Source organism: Haliotis cracherodii, unplaced genomic scaffold (genome assembly GCF_022045235.1).
Source record: "Haliotis cracherodii isolate W230 unplaced genomic scaffold, xgHalCrac1.p SCAF_8, whole genome shotgun sequence".
In the NCBI taxonomy this organism is placed as follows: Eukaryota; Metazoa; Mollusca; class Gastropoda; order Lepetellida; family Haliotidae; genus Haliotis; species Haliotis cracherodii.
This window is the reverse complement of record NW_027266341.1, coordinates 7,710,264-7,727,908: the sequence shown is the minus strand read 5'-3', so window position 1 is coordinate 7,727,908 and position 17,645 is coordinate 7,710,264. Positions and strand designations below refer to the sequence as shown.

Below are 17,645 nucleotides of genomic sequence, written 5' to 3'. Positions count from 1 at the left end.
GGCCATTCTCTGGTCACGGAGGGCATGCATTCGCATCCTACTGACCTGATCTCACAGACAGGCACGTTTGAATTGGGCTGAAGATTACGTCAGTTGGACAGACCAGGACTGGGCCACAGTAGTTTTCACTGGAATTCGAGATGCCGTCTAGACTTCACAGTTCGTCGTGACCGCGTGTCGCTTAAGCAAGGAGAAAGACTTCAGGATTCCAACGTAGCCGAAAATGACTGCTATGAAGGGGGCTCAAACGTGATTTCAGGTTGGATCAGTAGAGCTGGAAGAACTGATTTTCATGTCCTATTTAAAGCGGGGCATGATTACAGGTGTACGCTACAGGGACATTCTACATGTGTACGTGATACCATATGCTGGTGCAATCGGACCGGACTTCGTCCTCATGGGCGATAACACACGACCTCATCAAGGCTGGGTCGTTGATGCCTACCTAGAGCAGGAGGACATTGTCCCCATGGAGTGCCCAGACCCGTCACCTGAACCCAACATGTCGAACGACTTGCAGATCACCCTCTCACGACGCCCTGTCCTTCCCGCAACTCTACAGGAACTCGACAATGCTCTTACTGAGGAGTAGAACAATCTTCCCTTGGCAACCACCCAGAGAGTTATTGGGATAATCAGACAACGGTGCCAGACTGTCATCGCATCACGTGTAACACATACCTGTTACTGATAGTTTTGGGATTTTTTCAGATCATGAACTTGTTTTCGTGATTTTATGACGTATCAGTTTTGGTCAAATACTCTCAATTTTTACGGATGACCTGGCTGATTATTTGTCACATGTTGTTTGTTGGCATTGCGTGGCACATGAAAACGGAATTTTGACAATAAGTCAAATATGGATATGGTATTATATAAATATTGAAATTAGATGTGCAATCGGATTCACAGGCACTTGAATAACACATATACCACCAGGACTTGGTGTAATATTAACATAGAAATATACAAGATTTTACACCATAGGACACCAAATGAGTCGAAACTTCTGCTATTGATGGAAATAATTCTGAATACAAAAATGTCTGACCCTTTTCTTTACCGGCACTCTTAATATTATATCAGGAAATTCCGTCCACCGGGAATAGGGTAAATGTTCCTGCTTCTTCATGGTGGGTGGCGCCTCTACGGCGCCCCAATTCGCTTTGCAGAGATGCATCCCTTAGGCACGCCAGAAACCTTTGTTCATGAGTGTATTATGTCTAATTAATAAAAAAATAACCTGTTAACATCCCATTTCAAGTAAATACATAATGTCAACGCCAGAGAACAGCTATTCTCCACCATCCGTCGAAACAGATTCCACCGGTCGTAAAAGGCAAAATAATGGTGAAAATAATATGCATAGATCACTGAGAATAAGTGATGACACAAGTTGTTCGTTTACAAAATTAAGAGTCGGTTGCCTGACGCCGCCAACAGTACTCCTTCCATGCGACGGCGGCTAGGCTTGTAAACGACCCAGACAATCAAGGGTACAAGTGCAGGGATGTTTCTGCTTGTATAAACACGTTTAAGATATGTGATCAGTTTGCAACATATTATTTGCTCTCAGCGAATATAGGATCGGTTCAAATTTTAAACGTTTTATATCTTAACAGATGAATGGTCTAAGATCTCACTAAAAATGTACTTTATATAAACGTTTTTATTTGGAAAACACACCTTTGAAGAGAATAACTTACTAAAATTAAATGGCGATGTTTAACCTGAAGCACATTTTTAATGTGAAGCACGGCCTCACTTGCGCGCCGTTTTGTCAAGTAGATTCAGTTTCTACAGTTATCTCACCAAGTTAAGATTGGTCCGAACAGATTGTAAATGTAGCTATAGATTGTAGCTTGTAATTGATAAAACAATGTCCGTGCATTTCCGATATATTCCAAGTTTAACTAATCCAGATACCAGTGTAGTGATGTTGTATGGAGACCAGGTATTTTAATTCAGTTATACCCGCAAATGCAGATAAAAAAATCAACTATTGTGGAAACAAACCTTGCAACTATGTTATTCGTTGCAGATAATTTCTTTTTTCCTCAGTCTAAAGCATATAGAGAGAGGTTATCACGCGAGTGTGTTTGGGGATGGTAAATATCCTGCATTAGGAATAAACATTTTATTTAGCGAGCCTTGTCATGCTTTAATTCTGTGCTTTAAAATCGCTATCCCTCTCTCACAAACATTACCGAAACATTGCGAATTTTCCTGGAATGCGCGCATTAATATTTATTACGTCACAGGGTAAGTGATGTGTCAGTCGGGCAGTGACAGTAGCCAATATAGTTCAAACTGAAATCTGTTTCTTATACAGTGGCGAAGCAACATATACGCAAAACAACAGTTGTTTTTAATTGCTTTTCGCGGCAATCCATCGGTCTGTCCGCTAGAGTAACTGCCCTTTGTCAAAGGGAAGCTACTCTAACCCTAGTCTATGAGACGTCACAGGCACGGTCAGGCGTTGTTGACAGTTGGTCTGTCCTATCATAACATTAAGAAGTGTAGTCAGATGTACACCCAGCGACAAAACCAAACAAGGTAACAATTCAAACATATTTCGGCCAAATCCAACTATTTTAATTTGTGGAGAAGGTTTCAAGTCGCAGAGGTCTACAAGCACTGATATGGCTACTGATCCCGCTTGGCTGGGCCTCGCGTCCTCGCAAAATTGTTTCGAAATGTATACCTCCAAAGTAGCCAAAACTTATAAAATGCCTTAGCTACGCCACAGTTAGATACTGATTTTCAGTATATAAGACTGTTCTTTTGATAATGATAGCAATTATCATCCCTGTTGTTTATCCAGATTCCCGATGGTTAATTTTGACTCGATCGCCGAATGACGAGGACGACGCCATCTTTGTTTATAAACAGTGAAAGTAGTCCTACTTGACCTTTGATATTTGCATCTCTATCCGCATATGACCCCAACGGATATCGTTTTTATCCGTTGGCTTTATCCCGCCGAGAAACCTGCCCATTATATGATAAAAAAATTAAAGGAAGTTTTGGCGACAATTTATTCTTTTCGATAAAATCTAAGCCCCACAACCCCCTCCAAATGGTCAGTCCCAAAGTAGTGGATGAAGTCTCCCCGACACAATTGCTTATGTCGATTATTCATGTATCCATGTGCACAACGTATGTCTTTATCAGAACATATCATGTACAAAGGTAATTGTAGGACAACTGTGCACTCCTTATTACAAGATCATGTAGCAATCAGGTCGGGCCAGTCTAGTTCATGACGTGATTCACATAAAGTAACACGTTTATATAAGTATTCATTGTTAGCAATCTGCACTAGGTCAAGATGTCAGAGTGTCAGGCAACAAAGGTACGCAATTGACAAAGGTTGGGACGCTTCGACATTGTTGGTTCTTCGGTGGACAGATGGGGTGTTTGTGGACATACTGCAAAAGAAAGGACACTGAGCTATGGCTACCCCACTCAACTGGATAGATATTCTGGTCCTTATCTTGTACTTTGCACTGGTCTTGGCTATAGGAATCGTCGTAAGTACCATTTTGTAATCTGAAGTCTGGTGCGTGTTATACCACATAGCCAACCATATAGGGACTATATTTCCTGCATGGTACGTTTATTGGATTTATACCAACCTGTGTGAATGATCTCCCGTTGGCTTTGTTATTTATCCTATTCATTTTTATTGTATTTTTTCCTTGACATTCTGTGTCAGCGGAACTTATATATAACACATTTAATGGGTTCTTTTCATTTTGTGTGGACTAATGTGCATTCATCTCATTGGTTATAAACTTAGTTATTGAGAATTCTGATACAAATTTTAAAGGAGAATTTGACCCGTTTTGTTTCTCCGACACTGTTAGTGAGATGCCTTCCAATTTCCGTTCTTATGTGGAGAGTTGCGTCCCTTTTGTGTTCCATGAAACCATGATAAACACTCCCAGTTGGTATGCTCCATAGCCCAGAATAATGAAACACACGCCGTTATAAACTGAATTAACGGAAATACAATATAAAAGCGGCGTAAAACGCAATTCACTCACTTACTTAGTCATACTGATTCGCGAATTTCGCTGTTTATAGTATTGTTTAGTATAATGTATTCAAGAGTTTTCTGTTTGGCGTTCTCTTTAATTGGTGATGTGGTTGAACATGACATCACCGCATATCTGCTCACTGTGAGAGAGGAGTAAGTGAGTATGGTTTTAGCACTGTTCAAGGAACAGTGAACACCAGAAATGACTTCAGACGCTATACCCACGTGGGGAATCCTCAGACCTTGACGGTCCGCTCGGCTACTGTGTGATTCGTAGACCTCAGCGTCGCCATTTATGTTATTATGGGGTATATTGATCTTATGCTGACTTGCTGCTGGTGTTCCTGCACTCACCTCATCGGCTATGGTATTATATTTAAATAGTATACCCCCTTCATCTAGTAATACGTGAACATTTTCTCAGGATTATCTAGTTGAGGACAAGTGCCGTCCTGCTGGTAGTCAAGAACTTTAGTAGGTCAAATATTTGTATACATAGGAAGTGAGGTATTTCTTTTTTTAGCCCCAGAGACTGTTCAGGGAAAGGCCCACAGTGACCATGTAGCCAAGCCTAGAGTGCAGAGTTAATTGACCCCCAGGTGTTTATCGGTCGCAGCCGGTTTAATCAGCTTTGCGTCAGTGTTGTTTTAGCCATCTTTTGAAATAGCTGGTTTACGGTTATGAACAAACAATGCGGTTGCTTAGTTAATTAGTTTCATATTAGTTCATTGTTCACTTATCGGTGGTCTTTGTCTGTGACAATTTGACGTCCAGTCACTTTAGATTGTCCCTCGTTAATTACATCAAGCTGATAATATTAAAACTGTGAACTTTTACTAAGTTGTACATCATTTTTTTTATTTACATGTATTAGCACCCTAGTTTCAGCAGCCCAGCTCCGTGACGGGACAACAACTGATAGTTTAAGGATGATCAACACCACACAATAACAGTTCAGTTCGGTAACGGGAAACGGGGCTCCAAGTGTGATAGTATTGAATTATGGATCGGCTTTTTCGTCGCGTATTTAAAAATCGCTATGGACTGTAATTTCGACTAGTTTTTAATTAATGCATACACGACTTGAAAGAGTAGCTTTTGGTCAACATCATATTATGTACGTTTAACAACTACATAGTATTCCTTCGAGGAATTCAGGTAAACGAACAGGTGATAACAAACTTGGTCCATAAACATGTGAAATTAGAGATAAATTATCACTAAACATGATGATTCACATTTGAATTGTATTTTGTCCAATTAGCGTATTGGACAATTTGATCAGTTACTGAAAGAATGAAAACAAAATGCTAATATCGTAATAACAACCGACAAAAGTCATATGAATATATCATGTCATATCAGATGGTTTTATCGGTTAACCCTTTGATCGATGGTTTATTAGCAACTCAACTGACCATTCCTCTCTTGCTTCGCTGCCACGTGCATATCACATCTTAGACTGAATAATTATCCTCGACACGAGAATGCCAAGTGCAAACCCCTGATTGCTATATATCCTTGACACCCTCAGAGACAGGTGTGAGTTCTTCTTCAGTTGATTTGCACAGATTTTGATGGGATTCAGGGGGATTCCCCCTCGCTGTCAACGAGGCAGCCCGAAGCCCAATCTGTAGGGTCGCCGAATTGCACCTGGTGAATAGTGGGCAAATTAAAACGGCGCCGGCTGGACGACAGAGAGTTGCAGTTGGAGAGTCTTTGAACTTCACAGACGCTGCCGTTCGAAGAAGAATTTCCGAGAGGATATTTCGGATTACACTTATAATAAGGAGGGGCGACAAAGCGCGGACGTCGGAACATCCCCTCGGGTAGTCCTTCAATCCAAGAGTGAGTGAGCTGGGTTTAACGCCGCTTTTAACAGTATTCCAGTTATATCACGGCGTGTCAGCTTAATGTGGGAGGAAAGCCCGAAATGATGCAGGTCACGGACGTTTGCCACTTCGGTGAAACCCACGAGCACGGGTATGGTACTGACAAACCTAGAAACATAATCGGGGCGAACCGGTATTCGAACCCACAATCAAAGGTTTCTGGCGTGCCCAAGGGACGCAACTCTGCACAGCGAATCGCGGCGCCTTAGACGACTAGGCCACCCGTGCCCCCTCTTCAACCCAAGAGGGCAGGCAAGGCTATAAAGTGTGTTTTTTAACAAACTTTAATCCGATACCAAGGATTAACATGTTAACTGACTACATTTTAAAACCATCATACTAATGTGCACAGTCGGCACTTTACACAATATGTTCTATGTACAATTAAGGCCAAAGTGTTTTATTATTTTCCGCCTAAAACTAGTAAGAGGTAACTAAAAACCTCGAGGGAATTTAAGCAATCAATAACTGACATACATGAATTTTGCACAAAGATTTTCATAAGATTGGTTCGAGATTACAGACTAATGGAAAAGCGCCGCCTTCACCGACAGCGAGCGCCGCACATTGGCTATCGCTGTGCAGGACAAGCGTGATAAGGGATGCAACTCCGCAATCACTCGGTCGCCGTGAACTCATTTCACCGACCATACTAACATTTGTAGTAGGTGTACGTAAAGTTCAATCTGGTTTTACGCCGCTTTTAGGGGTTTGCCAGCCCTATCAGCGCCACTGAGCAGACACTGAACACGACTCCTTAACACAATATCGGTGTTGTTTTTGTTGATTTTATGGATTACAGTAAACTACGGTTATAACGAACTCAAAGGGACTACTAATTTAGTTCGTTATAACCGTAGTTCGTTATAAGTACATTAACAGTATGACTACAGCATGACTACAGCAAGTAGTCGGGACCAAAAAGTAAGTTCGTTATATCCGTCTGTTCGATATATCCGTCTGTTCGTTATAAGCGTGTTCGTTATAACCGTAGTTTACTGTACATATTTTGTCTCATTATAACGCGGGACATTTGAACAACGTTTTTCGTTGCAGTACAAATGGCAGAGACGCAGGAGATAAGCTGAGTGAGATAAGCCGGTATCTCAGAAGCATATGCTTGGTTCTTGTTCAGCGACCCCTGTTTGTCGTACGAGGCTACAGGGGCAGTGTGGGCACTCTCGATACTGAGTGGATCAGGCTCGGTGATTTGGTTGATCCGTTTCACCATATCCCGACAACGTGGGGTGTTACTCATAACATCAATCAATGGTTCATCCATATATATTATCCTTACATAGTACTCCAACTTCTAAATGCCTCTTAAAGAAGTTACTGGTTTGTCTGATCCAGACTCATTTTTTTACAGATTATTAGCTGAAATATTTGTGATTGCTACGTTTTACAACAATAAAGAACCATGTACTGGTAGTGCCTCAACTCTGCAAAGTAGTATCGATAATGTTAACTGTTTACTGAACTGGTTCTGGTCATAGTCTTCAATCTGAACAGGATTTTGAAATACCGTATTCGATGTAATAAGCGCCCAGGGCGCTCTCAAAATTAGGAATAGGGGGCTCTTATTAGAATATTATTTTGGTGGAAAAAACAGAGTTGAAAGATAAATTTTGTGGTTTAAGCTGACAACCTGAAATGTTTATGTACGACAGATATATTTTTCCAGAATTAAATTGCCCATTATTAAGGGTGCATTTAACACACGTGTGTGTATCATACGCGAATAAATCAGTCTTGTGTACAATGATCAATCGGAAGGAGTGCTAATTGGGATTGTTCACTTGCAAACATTATAAACAAATGTCGCCGTGGGCGCTTATTACGTCGAATACGGTATGTCCGTAGCTGGCCACAGAAATTCTTAAGGTATAATAACATTCTGCAGGGCCACTGCCGTTCAAATAACCAAATGATGCACGTAACTCTCGACGACAACGGCTGTCAATCTGTCTGCTGTAACTACCATACAGTCATCCCTGTCACAAATGTTTAACTGTCTCTTTCAAAATATTAATTTAATAACTTAAAATAATAAGGTCGTTAACAGACTGACGTACATGTATGTCGTATACAGTAAGTAAACTAACTGGAAGATCAACTGGATGTTCCTTCGTCTAACGGTACTGTTTGTGAAAATATGCTGAAGGCATACGTTTTCAAGACTAATAAAATCTTAAAACCTACAGGCAATAGAACCAAATATAACATGCCTTGGCATTATCTGTGGTGTATTAGATGATGGTTATGATCTGAAATGTTATAACTTTAGATAAGGAAGGCGAAACGTTAACGTGTCTTATTATCTTATGATTCACGTGATTTGGGAACGTTAAAAGATGGTACTTGTTGTTACCCTCTGGCGCTCGGCATTAAGGGGCTGAAACAAGGACTGGTCGGATCGGAGTCAGTATACTGTGTCTGAGTGGGGTATCCATGTTAAACTGCGACATGATATCTCAGTGTGCTAGCGCTATAAATCGGCATCAGTCCGGACTAGTACAAGCAGCCACACACACACATACATGTGCATGCACGTCGCTATATAAGCGCAATAATCTTGGACGCGACGTAAAACCCCATTTCACCTCACCTCACCAGATGATTGCTTTGCGGTTGTTTTAATATCTTAGAAATTTGTTCCTGTTTGAATTCTTTGCTGCAATTTTTGTTGCTGTTGACAGATGAGAAGTTCTCAGATAGAATGTTGGCCTTTCCTTTGACTGTATGGGCGTGGGCTAACATGTGAATATTTGTTGGCTTACACATACCCCTGATTGCGTTTATTTTGCTCCAGGCTGTTTTAGCATTTGCAGAAGGTCTGCCATGACTCTTTTTTGTATCGTCTATGAGATACTTTTGCCCTGGCTGCTCGGACTTGGGCAAAGGCTGATTTATCCCTTTTTGACCTATTAAGGGCTTTCTTTCTCACTCTCCAAGCTTTTTTCTATTTCCCTGTTCCACAATGTTACTGGAGTTTTGCCAGCTTCGTGGGCTTTTTGGAATTGATTTTTCAACTACGGCAATATTTACTGAAATGAGATTTTGGCCTTGGCTTTGGCACTTATTTTCCTGCTTGTAATTTGGATCAATGCCATGGCAATGAACTCTACAACTTTGTTTATGATCTGAGCCTTTTGTTGACCATGAGCTGGTGTTTTCTTTGCCTGACTGGTTTATTGGTTGTATGCCTCAGTTGGTTTGTTGGTTGTGTGCCTTCACCTGAAAGGAAAGGAGGGGAGGTCCTGTTTCAACAGGATATAAAGGTACAGCGCAATTACGAATTATAAGTTCAGAGACTCATTGCATTCAATGAAATGAGTGGATAAAGATTCACGCTTTCTCTGCCACTGTAGAACCACCACCTGACTGGTGGATCTCGTACAAACAATCATTGAGAGGGGTTCCACAGCCGTTTCAACAAGACCCTGCCTCTTGGTCACCAAAACATCGTCAGATTTCTTTAGGTCATCAAGATAATTGAATCAGCAGACAAGGTAAAGATGGCATTGATTGACTTCTCGAGTGGACCTACCCAACAGGAAACGAGTTAATAGAGAAGCTGCCAACAGACTTGTTAGTCTCCGGCACCAGGTCAGACAAGGACAAAAGACCCCTATGGAGTTCTTGGATGCTGTTGGCCGCTATGTACCTCTTAGCTAAACTCTTTAAATATGACTTAATTAGATTTTGTTGTTTGATGTGGCTATGACTATAGCCCATATTCGTGACTCTCGCGAAAAGGGAATTCCCTCATCGCTTGTGACCTATTTTCTACACTAGTCTACTTCCGTGTTGAGTACAGTATGGCGGTAAACACAAATACTGTCAGAACTCGCCCTCTGTTTGTCTAACTGTAAACCACTTGATGATGGGATAAGACAATCTACTCTTAAATATTTGTGAAGCTTTCAATTTCTTGAAATGTGAAACGAGATCTGCAAAACAAGGTAGTGTCCAACCTTCATCTTGATCGTAATAGTGAGCTTGAAGTCATACACAGCAACGTCTCGGGATTCTTTCACAGAAAATATTCTAAAATCGTATGAGCAGTTGCCAAAACGTCTGAGACATTTGCAAATTAAATTATCCAAAAGTTTGGAGCGATCCCAAAGTTTAATTCTTGATAAGTGGAAAGAATATTTCATTCTTGGTATACAAATCATTGACAGGAATCAGCTTAAATACCACAAATCAACAGAAGGCTGCAACTTGTTTGAAGCAAACGAACCTCCACTCTTCAATGTTTATTTTGCAAATTTTGTGTTTTCCAATCCATTTTGTTTCTACAAAGCCCTGTGTAATCCTAAACTCGATAAGAGTAAACCAACTTACCCAGTCTATGTGTGTGTGCTTGAACAAGGAAAGTGGCACAGTGTATGGGGCAGATTGCAGATGTGTTGCAGGATAAGTTTATTTCGCAATTACTTTCTGTAAAATTGTTTTATAAACCTCAATAAGTTCACCAAATAAAATGTAGTCTTTCACCCACACCCACACCCACACCCACACCCACACCCACATTTTACCGTCCTCTGTCACAAATTCTTCCCCTGGTGATGTCAAAGTCTTTTATGATCCGAGGCATCCTAACGACACCAAGAAGATCCTAGAAGAGTGAGACAGTTGATGTTTTCTCTTCACGATTCATGTCCCTCCTGTCCCTGGGTTACATCTGTTGAAATTGACAGGTTTGCAGTAAATGAAGGGCAGTCTATTCATAAAGACGACTTGACGGCGCCATTATTGATCAGATTAGTGATACTTTGAATACATGTGACCTACCACAATTACCATTGGGTGAAGTTTTGGATCCACTGCCAAATAATTCCAACACATCTAATGAGAGAAAGAATACTGAAAGTGGAGTTGATGCATTGAATGTGTCTTTCATTTGCCGGGGTGGAGTTGACTTGCTGTCACCAGGTATAGCTTCCATGATTCAGGATGACTACACATTACAACAGACGACTGAGGACATTTAAAGCATAACTCGAAAACAATCATCAAGCTAAATCTGGCATAGTCAACGGACAGGATGCATAACTGCTTCTAAGCTAGGAGAGAGTTCAATAGAAGTGCTGCAACTCCTCCAGATACCCTGATAGTTGACATGTCTTACGGGGGAAAGAAACAGACTGTCTCAATGTTTGTTTGTTTGTTTGTTTGTTTGTTTGTTTGTTTGTTGTTTAACGCCGCACAAAAGATGTAAACCTTACTCTGAAGACTTAAAGTATGGTGCATACATTTCAAAATTACAATTACTGTTATCATTCTTGTGACGTAAGAACAAATAATATTTGAATTTTCATTATTTTAGTCAAATGTTGAAATATTAAACCCATTTTACAATTCTGACAAACATGAAAGATAAACGAAGCATCATCATGGGACATTGGTGATATCTATGGAAAATTATATTTAAACAGTGATGATGTTTTTGTATTACCTTTCCTCTATGTTGTTAAATTGTGGCTCAAAATATTGAAACACTTTTACATAGTCCCATTTCACTGAACCATATGCTGCAGCACAGATCACATACTTATTAAACAATTACATTTCAGTCTTGTTTCTTGGAGTTGGTCACGTTAGCACATTCACAAAATATTTGTTCCACTCTGTTGTGCATACTCAAGTCGGGTATTGTGCTCGAGAACATGACTTTGACTATATCATCAGCGTGAAAGAAGCAAAACTAATTTAATAGTTTATGGATGTAGCATATATCACCATTGCAGTTATTTTGGATTGGATTTGCCCATTCATTTATGAAAAAATATAATAGAAAGAAATTAATAAACACATTTCTTTGACACCCATGTTACTTATAAAATTATCCGATATAGCGCCATTGTTCCAAACACACACCTTCACATTTTTTATATAAAGAACGCAATAACTTTCCAGTTTTGCTACGTACAAGGCCCATGTCTTTGAAAGAGGGACCACATGTTAACCCTTTTCACCGAGTCAAAAGCCTTTGCAAAATCTACAAACAAAGCCTATAACTTTATTTTTTAAGAATAAATTGACATACACTAAGAAGAGCTTTTGCAGAAGGTATTGGTCACTTTGTATAAAATGAAACATAGTTAGTGCTCTGTAACATGATGTAGATGCTTTCATGGACAGACCCAAATTTCGTCAACAGAATTTTATAAAGTATAAAGTATATGAGCAGAGTTCTAAATGTACTAATAACTTAGGCCACATGTTGGATTGGACATAATACAAATTAGTTATTTAAAATCTCATGACAATTTTTTTTCTGAACTGTCGCCAATTTCAAACTAAAAGCGGTAGTGCATTAGAAGAATGCATTCGTGTCACAATTTCACCAAGTTTTCGGGAGTACTGCACTTTACTGGGCGCACTTTTTTAGATCCAGTTAGCTCTTTCCCGGCTTAACGGCTTGTCTAATTAGAACAATTAATTAGCCTACACTATACCGCTGGACCATCACATGTAATTAGTGCTCGTTTAGGGGCAGTCGGGTACCCTAGTGGTTAAAGCGTTCGCTCGTCACGCCGAAGACCCGGGTTCGATTCCCGACATGGGTACAATGTGTGAAGGCCATTTCTGGTGTCCCCCGACGTGATATTGCTGGAATATTGCTAAAAGCGGCGTAAAACCACACTCACTCACTCACTAGTGCTCGTTTAATGGATCATAAGCACCTCATTAACACGCATGCGCGATTAAGTAAACACTGATTTGGGCATGTGTGTTACTGAAGTCACACCCTCTCCATTCATCTTTTGGAGGGACTGTCCATCAAACTGAGTAACCAAATGAGCGAAGAAACGTGTTAAAACGGACTACTCCAATAGGATTACACTCATTGGATTATAGGAAACACTGTGACAAGGGACGAATTATGGCTAACCCTAGCCGTAACCAGGCTAACCCCAAGGATCTAAAAGGGGCTGTAGGATCTCCAAGGCGTGTAAGCTCCCTGACCATTCGAGCGTGAGCCACTGTAACGGTATAGCGAGACAGCTACAGCGCTATAGCGCAGTAATTGAGCTGTTTGTAGCGGACGAAGCTGCGCCCGTTAAACTGCATTGTGGCCAAGTGCACTTTACCGGGCGCACTTTTTCAGATCCAAAATACGTTGTGGGGACTGGATCCCCAGTGCGAGTGTATCAATGGTAGCACCATAGCGCGGTAATTAGCCGTTGGTACCGGGCGTGATTATTAACCCCATACCAAAGTGTTCCACTTTAGATCCTTTATCATATCGAGGTTTGAAGACACCTTTCTTGATTTTATTGACTTTCATAAAACCCATGATAGCATTAACAGAGGTGTGATGTGGGATGTCCCTTGCACTTCTATCTTTATATGAAAAATATGAAATGCAGTGTACGTATAAATGGTATGCTTACATCCCGGTTTAATGTTAATCGGGATTTAATACAGGATATTCCAATTCTTTGTAACTTTTTTTATGATGGATTTGCTTGACAAGCTAAATGAAACTGGTGTTGGTGTTTCTGTTGATGATATTAGCTTTAGCATATGCCATTGAATACTTGGTGTTGTTTAATTGTTTCCTAATTAATAATGACACTTCCAAGATTGTATACTTAAGAAATGTAAATGTTCCAAGAAAAACAGCTAGTTCAAGTATTGATAACTCTGTTTTTGATATTGTTGACTGTTATAATTTTCTCGGCCAACTGCTCACCGAACATCTTGATTACAATGCTATAGCAAACGCAGCAGCTAAATCTGCTAACAGAGCATAATGTCCTTTTATCTGTGAATATAAGGCAATTGGAGGTATGCAATCCACTAACTTATTCCAAATTGTATGATACAATGGTTTGGTTTGTCTTGATTCATGGGACATCTATCTGGGATCATCGTGAAATGTCTTCTGTAAATGCCGTTCACTATCGTGCTTTTCAGATTAGGGTTGGGTATATACACTTAGTCTAATACATTAATGTTTCTATTAATAGACATAGGGGATGGACTCGTCCGATAGGTAGTGGATGTGTATTGTTAGACAGTGTTGGGGCCCCACTGAAATGTCTTTACATTAAATAAGTGTGTTTTTATCGTCTGAACGGAATGCTGAAAGTTTCGTGTGAGGGCAAAGATGAATGAATGGGGTCTGAATATTTCAGAGAATGTAAGCGTGAAAATTGTAGTTGTACGTATGCAGAATATTTGCATGGAAAAGTATGTGTCAGATTGGAATGAACTGTGGTGCAAGCTTGGCGGGAGAACAGGTGGTATAGATTACAGAAGTATGGAATATTTAAAGATGTGTATGCATGTGAAAGCTATGTAAGTATGCATATGCCTCGGTCTTACCGCTCTATCCTCTCCAAAATTTAGGTACTGCTCCTCTATAGTTGGAATCAGGCGGATTATGAATGTGAATGATTACTTATATGAATCTTAATGAAGGCGTGTATTTTCAGTGTAATGAAAGCATTGACGACGAACGTCAGGTATTGCTGCATTGTCCCTTGAATGGTGATTTGTGTGAAAATGTAAACTAAAAGGTCAGTTCTAGCAATCCCAACTTCCTCAAGTTATGTGATACCAATAAACATATTTTACATTTTAAATACTATGTATATAGTACCGCTAAATCCTGCTTTTTTTATTCTCCAACGAAGAAAATATGTTTTATTTGGCTAGTGATCGTTATTATAACTATTCTATATACCCCTTTTACACCAATATATTCATACTGTATAAACTGTGATATATTGTACGTCTCTCGTAACCCTTAGCGGGTGGCTCACTTGTATGTACTGTTATATCTATCTGTGTAAATATGTGTGTGAGATAAGACTCAAGTAAACAATCTGCCTGCCTGTTTGTTTGTTGGTAAACTGCACCGTTTCCAAGTTTGTATTTATGAGCGATTATAAAACACAGCGAGTGCACACGGAATACCTCCAGTGTAAGGTTCTACCTTAGTTAACAACAATACATACACCCCGCACCAGCAGCAGCAAGTACAGTAAAACCAACAACAGCAACCACCAAACACAACAACAGCACATGCACTTAGCACCACCACCAGCAAGACCAACAACAGCAACCACCAAACACAACAACAGCACATGCATCCAGCACCCCCACCAGCAAGAACAATAAGATCAACAACAGCCACAACTAAACACAACAGCACATGCATCCAGCAGCAGCAAGAACAGCAAAACCAACAACAGCAACCACCAAACACAACAACAGCATATGCATCCAACACCACCAGCAGCAGCAGGTATGCCAAAAGCAACAGCAACCGCCAAACACAACAACAACACATGCATCCAGCACTACCAACAGCAAGAACAGCAAAACCAACAACAGCAACCAACAACAACAATAGCACATGCATCCAGCACCCCCACCAGCAAGATCAACAACAGCCACAACCAAACACAACAACAGCACGTGCATCCAGCAGCACCACCACCAGCAAGACCAACAACAGCAACCACCACCAACAACAGCACATGCATCCAGCACCACCAGCAAGATCAACAACAGCCAGAACTAAACGCATCAACAGCACACGCACCCAGCACCACCAGCAGCAAGAACAGCAAGATCAACAACAGCCACAACTAAACACAACAACTGCACGTGCATCCAGCATCACCAGCAGCAAGAATAGCAAAACCAACAACAGCAACCGCCACCAACAACCGCACATGCATCCAGCACCACCAGCATCAAGAACAGCAAAACCAACAACAACCACCAACAACAACAACAGCACATGCATCTAGTATCACCAGCAGCAAGAATAGCAAAACCAACAACAGCACATGCACCTAGCACCACCACCAGCAAGACCAACAACAGCAACCACCAACAACAACCGCACATGCATCCAGCACCACCAGCATCAAGAACAGCAAAACTAGCAACAACAATCACCACCAACAACAGCACATGCATCTAGTACCACCAGCAGCAAGAATAGCAAATCCAACAACATCACATGCACCTAGCACCACCACCAGCAAGACCAACAACAGCAAGCACCAAACAAAACAACAGCACATGCATCCAGCAGCAAGAACAGTCAAACCAACAACAGCCACCACCACCAACAACAGCACATGCATCCAGCAGCAAGAACAGCAAAACCAACAACAGCAACCACCAACAACAACAGCACATGCAACCAGCAGCACCACCAGCAGCAAGAACAGCAACCTGTCAACCGTGCTCAAAGGAGCCCTCCAGCTAAATTCAGATGATGATTGGCGCCTTTAAATATAGAGACTGGACGTTACACAAACATACCACCAGAAGAGAGATTGTACAGAACAGGTGGACGACGAGATCCATGTTTTACTTATCTGCCCTTTATACGACGACGTGAGGGCTGATCTTCTGAATCGCTGTAGTCTTAAATTTACTTGTTTTAATAATTACTCTAAAAGTGAAAAGTTTACACAGGTTCTATCAAACGTTGTTCTTATTTCTTGCGTGGCCCAAACCTGCCATATCATTTTACCAAAGCGACGTTCCATTCTATATCACTGATGTATATATGTATATATCTTATCGCTGTGTATTAAGGTTTATTTTTAATGACATATTGTCTCTCGTAAGTCGTCTAGCGACTGGTTGTAGAATTTTACAACGTGAACGAGTACGACTTCTAGGAGTGAGACATAAATAAACTTGTCTGTCCGTCTTCTTTAAGGCCACTGCCGTTCAAATAACCTAGTAATGCACGCAACTCTCGTCGACAACGGCTGTCAATCTGCCTGCTACAGCCATCATACAATCCTCCCTCTCACAAATGTCTTTTAACTGTCTTTTTCAAAAGATTAATTGTAAAAACTTGGTTATCAGACTGACGTATATCGTATACAGTACTCTTATTTGATTTAAAAAAACAGTAAGTAAGATAATTGGACCATCAACATTCCTTAGATCAGCTATGACCTGTTTGTGGACATAAGATTTAAAGACTAATAAAATCAATCTTAAGACTGTACAAACAATAACTATGAATAAAATATGTCTTGGCATCATCTGTTGTGTTTTAGATGATGGTTATGATGTGTTATGTTAAAACGTTAGATAAGGAAGGATAAACATTAAAGTGTTTTATTCTACACGAGATTTGGGAACACTGCCATGAGCAATAAGATTAAGCACGATAAACATGCATAACATTGTATAGAGAGAATGGTGGAAACAAATTGAAATACATTCTAATAATACAATATTGCACTTAACAACTTGCATGTGCACAAGCAGTCCACATGGTTAGGATATTGCATAGACAGCACAAATATATTTGACTGTTTTGAGTTATTGTAGACTGACGAATAGCAAGTGTTTTCATGCTATGTGTATTCTTCACCATACACATTACAAATTCAGATATACCACATGTGTGAAGCATTATGAAGCAGAGAACCGACATCCCAATTATTACGTGCATTCACAAACGGGAGCAATATAATTTTTATGTGTATGCCTTTTCCTCTGAAAAATGTAACACTAAAGTATTTTGAATTGCAGTAAATATAGTAATGAATAAAACTTGGTAATTCAACGTTACTTGTGGTGTCTCCGATAGAAATGATTTTTAGTTTATTGACAGGTTTGATTAATAGGGATTTTCTATAATTTATCTGCTAATAGAATTTTTTAATTGTTATGTAATTGTTTACTAAAATCATGCTGTTTCTTTT

At 40.2% G+C, this 17,645-nt stretch overlaps 1 protein-coding gene across 1 annotated transcript in view; it reads left to right on the top strand.

Moving 5' to 3' along the window:
* The first annotated feature begins 3,385 nt into the window (after nt 1-3,385).
* Nucleotides 3,386-17,645, top strand: part of LOC139449873 (sodium/myo-inositol cotransporter 2-like) — a 57,267-nt gene continuing 43,007 nt past the window's right edge. Inside the window, exon 1 of the mRNA XM_071231441.1 lies at nt 3,386-3,533. Within this exon, the coding sequence (XP_071087542.1) occupies nt 3,456-3,533 (78 nt within the window). The 5' untranslated portion in view covers nt 3,386-3,455. The remainder of the gene's footprint in view (nt 3,534-17,645) is intronic.